At 35.2% G+C, this 9604-nt stretch overlaps 1 protein-coding gene across 12 annotated transcripts in view; it reads right to left on the reverse strand.

The window, feature by feature from the left end:
- Positions 1 to 9604, reverse strand: part of LOC109041545 (alaserpin) — a 45242-nt gene that overhangs the window by 22459 nt on the left and 13179 nt on the right. For 10 of the 12 annotated variants that reach the window (XM_019057923.2, XM_019057921.2, XM_019057926.2 and 7 more), the window contains exons 2-7: positions 8445 to 8578; positions 6884 to 7063; positions 5908 to 6109; positions 4413 to 4621; positions 2998 to 3168; positions 2368 to 2503 (exon numbers count right to left, since the gene is read on the reverse strand). In XM_019057923.2, the coding sequence (XP_018913468.2) occupies positions 2368 to 2503; positions 2998 to 3168; positions 4413 to 4621; positions 5908 to 6109; positions 6884 to 7063; positions 8445 to 8578 (1032 nt within the window). Of the gene's footprint in view, positions 1 to 378; positions 1185 to 2367; positions 2504 to 2997; positions 3169 to 4412; positions 4622 to 5907; positions 6110 to 6883; positions 7064 to 8444; positions 8579 to 9234; positions 9589 to 9604 lie in introns of those variants that run through there. The other 2 variants (XM_019057919.2, XM_019057920.2) reach the window with 2 other exon arrangements.

A 9604-nucleotide genomic window follows, 5' to 3' on the forward strand; every position in this document is an offset into this window, starting at 1 on the left:
TAACTCAAATGACTGACATACCTACATCTACCATGCCTTTCAAAACAAATCAAATGCCTTTCGGAGGAATTTGGTACCTAAGGGCCTAAAATTTTACAGAGATATATATTTTTTTGAAAAAAATACAAGCCACTGTTTAGTTGTGATAAATTTTACTGTTCACAAAGATGGAGCACTCTATCCAAAGCACCAATGAATATTGAGCGCAGTTTCTAGAGAGGAAACGGCTAATGTTCACACTTTAAAAGGCCCAATGGCAATCAGAACAAGATATACTACAAGAAATATAAAAATGTCACAGCCAGCCACACATACTAATTAGAAAAATACTGATTGAAAATATTTTAGTGCTTCTAGGTCATGCTTTATAAAAATACGCTATGACGAGGATTACATCATTAAAACGTAGAATGAGGTCTATTTTAAAAGACCAATCAATGTGTGAGTTGTGTCCAATGAAGAACGAAATTTAAAATTAGGCAAAGTCAACTCCAGAGAGAGCATCAAGATTATTTTGAGGAAGATTAAAAAATTCGAGACACATCACTAAGGATGGCCAAAATGCGTTCAACTTCAATAAAAATTATACATTTGCGGTCAAACGCAATTTTAATTACATTCCATAATCTATTGATGCTTCTTTCAGCAAAACGAAGGAGGAACCATGGAGTATTACAGTCTGAAATTCTCTGCAGATCAACATCTCCTGCTTCTCTTACATTACTGAGACATGAGAATTGATGAATCCTTCTTCTATAACATTATTTGTTTCATTTGTAATTATGTTAAGTGTGGGTAGATCATTATTCTACAGATTTTCATTTTTTAATACTGATGGATTAGTTTTGAAATAGATCATGGGTAATGCCTGATTTTGCCCTGGTAAGGTCATAACTGTTGCTTTATGATATTGAAGAGACTTCAAAATTAGACTTTGACAAAAAGTTGATGCAGATAAAGTTTTTGAGGGCTTTCTTTCACACTGAAACTTTACAGTTCGTCATGGAATGAAGACGGACTGTCTTCTTCAAACTCAGGCTTCTTTACAAAGCCACCGAAAAGAGTAATTTTTTCATTCATTCCGAGAGTTCCGGGTAATTCCAAGAATATGCTAAAGGCAAAGGCGCGATCTATGATAAACTCCTGTTCTTCAAGAGCCATACGTTTAGCTCTGACAACGCCGGCTAGAACAATCGCAAAGCAGAGAAACAGCTAAGCATAAGACGTGCAACAAAACAATCGCAGACAAGACAATGTTTGTTAATACGGTTTATAAAGCTGGGACTTTTTTTTTTTTAAATGAAAGACATATTTCTGTAGTTCTTTTGTTTTGAAAAAATGGATGAATTGAAAAAGCTCAAGGATCTGATTTTGGTACCTAAAATACCACTGATAGTAGGACTCAGTCTTGACTGACCTTTCCTGAGAAAAATAAGACAAAATTAGGGCAGATTCAGTTATAAGAGTCAATGAATGAAAACTGATTTTTACATTTACTGATAAACTGTTTAAGATTTTATCAGCTTCTTCTTTCATACTTCAAAAAACCTATTTATACATTAACCCTAAGAAACCATGCAAAATTATATCCTAGAAGTTAGAAAAGTTAGTTAAAAATTAACCAATCTGAATTCTGGAAGTTCTCATGCCTCAGTGAAGTGAAGAGCTATTGCAACCCCTTCAAATCAATTGCAAACCTGAATTTATATGAATGAACCCTTAGTTATGTTAGTCATTGAAAAAATTTCCACAGCCTACAATATAAGTGTCTACTAATCATGACAATTTGAGCATGTTTTAATTTTTTTTCTTTGACACAATCACATCCATGGAATCATTTCCAATGTTTTTGCATCAACTGATAACACTTTTCAAAGATGATCTTAAAGATATTAAAGAAGCAGTTGTAAACAGTTTTATTCCAAAAATATGAATCAAAATAAGATATTGACCTCATTCTCACATCGTCACCTTCCGGCCAAAGTATTGCAAGCGCCATGCGACATTTAAAAATTTCCTCCGCCGTTTTATTTTTTTACAGAGAAATTGTTTAACGAAGCTGTCAGAAAATTTCACTGAATTTTCTTTGTGCTGCCGATAAAATTCAGTGAAATTTTTAGAAATCGCATGGCGCCTGTGATACTTTGGCCAGAGGGTGAGGACATGGAGTTCACACTTTTGAAGATTTAAATCAGGAATCAGCAAAAATATGAGTCAAATTTCTTTCAAAGAGAAACATAGAGCCAAAACTTTGATATTGGAGGCATGAAAGACCAGTGTGTTTATATTCTGAGGCAATGGAAATATTTTAACTAGACCCGTGTAAGAAACCCAAGCACCAAGGACTAAAACATGACGGAAACTCACCAGTCGCAGCAGCAGCTTCTGTTCCTTCTTCATCGACCTTGATAAATGCCTTTTGAATCATTTTTGATACGAAGAGCTTAGTGTCAGAAATTCCTTGAAGGTTAGCCCTTCCGTCGAATGCAGTAGGAATTTTTTCCTGAAAATAATAACAGGGGATCGATATTAGACACGCCTCTACAAAAAAAAAAATAACTTCAACAAACCAGTAATTTTTCAGATCTTTTGGCAGAAAATTTTTCAGATCTTTTGGCAGATCTATTTGGCTGCAGGGAAAAAAAAAACCAGACACATTTGATTTGAGTTTCGGTCACTTATTTACAAATAATATCAACTGGCATGGCACAAGTTCGGCTCATTCCAAGGGAAATAATCCTTTTGACTGCTAGCATTAAAAATATTTTTCACCATATATAATTGAGGAGAAACTATTTTATGAATGAATATACTTGGGTGACAAGGACACCTTATGAAGGCATTTTATGATGCCAGTTGCCCAATAATCATTTTTTTTTTTATTTTAGAACACTAAATTTCCAATTTAATGTTTCACGAAAGGTGTCTCTTTACCAGCTAGCATTTCAGTTTGCAAGATCAAAAATGTACATCCAGCTACTGCAATAAACAACTTACCTTGAGAATATCAATCCAGTCGATGGTGGATTCAATCTTGAATTTAGGCAGTTGTACTTGGACACGGAATTCTTCGAACTTTAAGGAACTTAGATTTGCTTTTGAGATGTCTTTCTTCTCAAATGTTTCGTGATCTTTAGGAAGGATGATCATCATGCTCAACTTGGATCCCTGGTGAATCATAAAAATCCATTAAGAAAATTCAAAACCTTGAAAAAGGATTTTTGGTTTCTAATCATGAATTGAAACTGCTGGGAAAGAAAATTAAAATGCAAAACCCTTTGAGCTCAGGGTTGCCACAAAATTTTGGGAAATGAATTTTCGTGACACATTTTGATAAATTCCCTGGCGACTGAAGGTACACCGGATGATTCAAAAGATGTAATTTGAAACAGTTTGTAGGCAAAATTTGTTGTGCAAAACATCAAATCCATTCTAGAAAGCATATTAATGTGAATAATGTAACAACATTTCACTGACACTTTTGTCATTTTCCCTAAGATTTCCAGGTTTTCCCTGACTCTTCAAAATTCCCTGACATTTCATGATTCACCTGATATTCCCTAGCTGTGGCAAGAATTCTTTTTAGGATTCAAATTATTAGCCAAAACCTTGTCATTTTTTTATTACTGAGATACCTGCTTAAAAGGCGTTTAACTACAAACAGAGGTCTTAATGTCTGATTACACAGACATCCAAAAATCATTATATAGCGATATGTTAAAATGGGCCTGTTGCTAATTTTTACTAGAGCAAAAATAAGAGTTGTTCCTTACAGATAATGTCTCAAAAATCACGATAAGCGCATTGGCAAACTCTGAAATGCACTCCTAACTTCACTGTCTGCATAGAAATTTGCGTTTCTTAAGATTCCCGCTTCAAAAAGGATACCACAGCACAGGTAAACATTTCGATAGAGGAGTCGTTCCATTCAATCCCTGCTCAACATGGCCAACCTTCCCGCGCACAAATTGAGGAGAGCATGAGGCAATCAAGGCAGATATCTAACAACGCAAGAAAAATGTGAATGTAAATACGCCGATTGTTATCAGGTGGTAAGAATCATCGTCCCATCACGTGTGTTTTGGCGGATTGGCGTTGGCTATGTTGAATATTGCGTAATATCCTTCTAAGCAGGGGTTGGATGGAATGACTCCTTTAACGAAATGTTCACCTGTGCCATGGTATCATTTTTGAAGCGGGAAGCTCAAAAAAACGCAAATTTTTTACGCAAATTGTGAAGTAAGAAGTGCATTCCAGACTTTGACGATGCGCTCATCGTTATTTTTGAGATACTTTCTATGAGTAACAACTCTTATTTTTGCTCTAGCAAAAGTTTGCGACAGGCCCATTGTAAACTAGTACTTTTAAGGACAAATTGTGCGGAAAAAATAAAAATCAGGGTAATGTTCTACCTTGTAAGGCATAATCAAGTATTTATAATCAGCGTCTTCTGCATACTGGAATCTGGATGTTTGTGCCATTTGTTTGACCTTGATTGTTTTATCTTTAGTGAGGTAGAAGTCTGCATCACGGGTATCATGGTGCTTGAAAGGATGTGCCCATTTGCCTTTGAAGTAAATGGCATTCAAAAGTACCAGCTTTGCATCGCCACTTAGGTCATCTGAAATAATCAAAACACTTCCATCAATATCAAATGAAAAACTTTAGAAAATTGTTTCCGGGGTAAAAACAATGGAGTGAACTAAAGTAATTTGCAAGATGATAGTGGTTTCTTGAACATCACAATGAAAAAATTCTGCACTGTTAGGAAATTTCAGCCTGCTGCAAAGTCCAGAATTGCTGTGGTAGGGTAGAACGACTTATCAACAGTAAAACCAACAGACCAAGTATCTCAGTTTGCGACATTGTAAACTTCCTGTCATACTTTATTTTTTAAATGGAAAACTACTCGACGTCAATTCTTGAAAATTTCCGTATTTTTTCCTCTCTATGCCAGAAAAACTCTGGAAAAATTTCAAAAAATGATATTGATTTGTTCTCCTTCAGAATATTAAATGGGAGAGGAAATTTTTGAACACCCCAAACAAAGTACATGGTCTAGTAGTTTCACCATCGATATGAGCCTTCAGACAATGCAAAATTTTCTTTGATGAAATTTGAATTTTCAGGAAAATCTGTGAATGATTTTCTTAAAATTTTTCAGGGAATTTTACTCGAGATCAGATCTAAATTATCTGAAAATTTCAAGAGAAAATATTCGAAACTATCCTCGAATGTAAACATTTTTTCGGAGAAAATTTGAGAACTCTCAAATGTTCATGCAGCATTTTTCCTTAGCACAGCAAGGAATACTTCCAAAGATTTTGAGAACCTCTTTATCTTACCACGACAATAATGTTGCATACTTAATTGAAGAAGGAGACATTAGTCATCACAATTCTCCCTCACGATCATAAAACTGTCAAGTAAATGTGAGAAAAGGGAAAAATTTCTCCCCCATGGAAAATATTGAATGCAGTTCCCAGATGTTTCCAAGCTGCCCAATTCGGCCTTTAATCCATAAGACTACTCCGGTATTTCATCATTCAAAAGGGTGTCTTCTAAAACGCTCTTAGAAAAATTATGCTTTGCAAATTTAATTTTTTTCTCTACAACAACAAAAACTAATTTCAAGGACCTACTTAGTGGGGAAACTTAGTGCCTAAGTACTTTTTGTACCCTATTATTCAATGTTCTGTTTTCTGAAAAATTCCAACGAAATAATGATTTCATTTTATATCACGAAAGGTATCAATTACAACCTACAGCTCTATAGCTAGTTTAGCTTCCTCAAACCAGGTCAACCATCATTTGTTTTGGAAAAGAAATGACAGTTGAACTGGTACAAGTCGGCCCATGTAAGAACGCTCTTCTTTTTGGTTTTCGACATATTTTTCGAGTATTTACCTGCTTTAATGAGATCCTTGATCAACTTCTCAGTTTTGGATTCTACCCAGGAGTTGATTGTTTTGGCAGCTTCTACCTTCTTTGTGAAATCTAACTGGCTGACGGTGACATTGAAGTACTTTTGACCTTTTTCGACAAATTCTTTCTTGAGTTCTAGGTCTTTTGCAACATACCCTGTGTTGGCAATTTTAATTTCTGGAACCTGAGGCAAAGAAATAATCAAATTATACAAAACTTATGGAGGCTTTCTTTTTTTTGTTTGTTTTTTTTCCTCTCTTTTCAAAATTTATAATTATAGAAATAGAAAGACCCAAGATAATGGTGAAGTAAAAGTGAAGAATTAAAATAAAACAGAGCTACATGTTGACAGACTAAGCTTAACTGCATTTCATGCTGTTTGATATTCTCTCATATTTGTTTCTTCTTTTTTTATTTTTTTTTTTATTATCATAATTGGAGAACTAAACTACTTTGTGCCTTAAGACTTACTGAAAATTTATCTCAGATTATTAAGAGTAATCTTGCAAAATTTCAAGCTTTGGCATTGCTTCATTTTCTGCTTCAAAAATATAACATAGAGAAACTTAAGCTATGTCTCATGTAATTACTCAGGTACATTGATTTTTGTCAAATCCATCCACTTATAATACTTAGAGCCTAACATCAAGGTGCAAAGCAAAATTTATTCTGTTGTTACGTTTTCTAAGCAGAGAAAGTTGATAATAAACTGAATCTCACAGCTCTTAAAGCTCATTTCAGAGAATTGCAAAAGAGAAAGATTTTCCAAAATTCTGAAGTTGATTATTATTGTCACTTAACTTTAACTTCATACGATAAAACTATGTATGGTCATAACAAACAGTTGGAACCGATAAATGCAATTCTTCTGCATCTCAATTTACTTCATTGTATACATTGCAAAAATATACCACATAGTTTGGAAACAAATTTGTGACTCAAACATTTGGAAGATTACCTCTAGGTGGGAAGTGAACTTTTGGAAATTAGCGAGTGTCTCAAGTTGTTTGTTGTCTACTCCAAAGAGAGATTCCAGCTCAGAAGCAGTTTGGCCACCAGCACCGGCATACAGAAGACCCAGGAGGATCTGAGCGCTTGGAACGCAGATGACAGAGTTCTCATCTTTGCCGTGCAGTTGCTAGAAAATCAAGAGAATAGAATTAGACCATCAGTCTTTTAATTTTGCATGCATAGATAATAACAGAAATGAGTCAGTAAATTTTAAGGACGAATTTCATGAAATCTTTTGATTTAAGTAGACTTCAGTTCCAGGCAAATAAAGAATTTGAATCACAGAGAGCTTGATTCTCTTTTTTAAACTAAATTTTTAATTAGTTCACCATGTTCTAAACAAAATTTTGATGAGAAAATATGTATTGTCATACATAGTTTCTTACTATGTCGAGGGGTCTAAGAATTCAATAATTAATATATTAACTTTTCTAAGCTGACCAATCACTGTTGAACATGAGTTTGCTGGTGAGAAAAAAGAGGAGTTAAGGTGATTTGTCAAGCTCAAGTGACGTGGTCGAACTGGCATGCGATATATCGCATCTTTTAGGTCAAAAATTTCGGCAGATTTTGAATTTTTAGCAAAAAAAATAGGATGATAGCCCCTGTGCATGAGCCTGAAGAATCATGCTAAACCCACAAATCGGCAAAATTCCGAGAAATGAAAGCAGGATAGTGTTTGGAAAAAAACCTTGCATTCGATTCAGCTATCGATTTCTGTATCGAATGCGAGGTTTTTTACCAAACACTATCCTGCTTTCATTTCTCTGAATTTTGCCGATTTTTAGGATTAGAATGATTCTTCAGGCTCATGCACAGGGGCTATCATCCTATTTTGTTTTGCTGAAAATTCAAAATCTGTTGAGATTTTTGACCTAAAAGATGCGATATATCGCATGCCAGTTCGACCGCGTCACTTGAGCTTGACGAATCACCTTACGGAGAAAAATAAACCAAGTATTTTTTTTTTTTTTTTCAATGATCATACTTTAAATTTCAAAACATACTCAAGCTGATGGATCCAGGGTGGCAGTTCCAGCAGTTACTAATTTTGTTTGTACCTATCGATTGTCAAATTTATGCTAGTGCTAGCTAGTACTATTCTACCACCTTGTTTTTACTATCTTTATCCAAGGAATAGGGTATTAGAAAAGGAAGGAAAAACAGACTTTAGGGACCTAAAAAGCTACTGCTCGATAGCTCTTTAGATCGCCAAATTCTATTTTTCCTCTTTTTCTAATACCCTATTCTTTGGATGAATGTAGTTAAAACAAAGTGGTAGAATAGTCCGAGGTCCAAACAATCCTGCAAGGACATCACAGTCAAAAAAATTTCGAAAATTCTCATTCGAATTAAAAATTTCAACTCTAGGTCTTTATTCAGATGAATTGTCCTTGACTCTCCCCAGAATGGTGGGCCACCTTGTTACTTACGGTCGGGCCAAATTTCTAATGTCTCCTTTCATGCCGTTGTTAAAATTCTGGTAACAAAAAAAAAAATAATCATACCTTTCCAAGTTTTGCTTCAATGTCATTGACACTCTGGACGAAGTTTTTGAAACCAACATCACTGACTTCCGTTTGATTGGCTTTTGCCATTATGACTAGAAAATTTAGACAGATTGTCAACAGCAAATAACAGGCTGGAACAAACAAGAGATGGAAAATTAAAAATCATGAGATTTTAAGCACTACAAACAAATCGTTAGCAAAATAAGTTTACGCGCTTGTAAACTGAGACAGAGGAATGTATAGCGCCTCTTTTACACGTAAAGTAAATGATAGAACCAAGATGGCAGATCTTCTGGCGCAGTCTACTAGCTTGTAAACTTATGAAGCGAGGACTCTACATGGATATCTACTTATCAAAATACATGTAGACAACAAATTTGCCTGTGAGCATACAGTGGCATTCAACCAAACGTAGTGATGTCTGGGTGATATCAAAATGATATTATTCGGATGTCGAAATGACATCACTATTACATCAGATCGTATCAGAGTGATGTCAGACCACTCAACAACTCTGTGACATCAGACAGACACTACAATGATTTGATAAAGAAGCCGTATGATGTCAAGATGATGATGTCATTATGACTCACTTTTACTACAGGTTACCTGTGGCCCTCTACTAAATTTTCTCCATGTATGCAACCCTGCGCCTGCGGTGACTGCACAATGCCTTATACCATTACAAACATCATGTATCCAGCTGACAGGCAGCTGATCGGAAGGAATGCTATTGCAATTCACACTAATTTAATTTCACATGGACAAGAAAAAGAGAGAATCGTACCTGAAGCGTTCATGCAAGAAACATTAAATTCGGTGGACCTCTTGTTATCTATGACTTCGGAGGAAAATCAACACCAAAAACAGATTGTATCACACTATGAGCTTAGTGGAAAGCTGCGAGTATGATAATGGGCCGGGGTTTGATCGACACTGATAAGAGTTATTAGGAACTGACAAATAAGTAGATGGAATGTGGTGACAGATAATTTAAAGCTTTCACATAAACTGAAATTGTGATAAGAGAAAACTCCCTGAGTAAGTGAACCACTACGAAAAAGGTAACGTCAAGGTAAAAACAATACTGTGTGGGCGTCGTGCGCGATGTGCGATGTGATCTTGAGTTTCCTTTCAACGATTTGCAACTAGTTATT

Source organism: Bemisia tabaci, chromosome 9 (genome assembly GCF_918797505.1).
Source record: "Bemisia tabaci chromosome 9, PGI_BMITA_v3".
Taxonomy (NCBI): Eukaryota; Metazoa; Arthropoda; class Insecta; order Hemiptera; family Aleyrodidae; genus Bemisia; species Bemisia tabaci.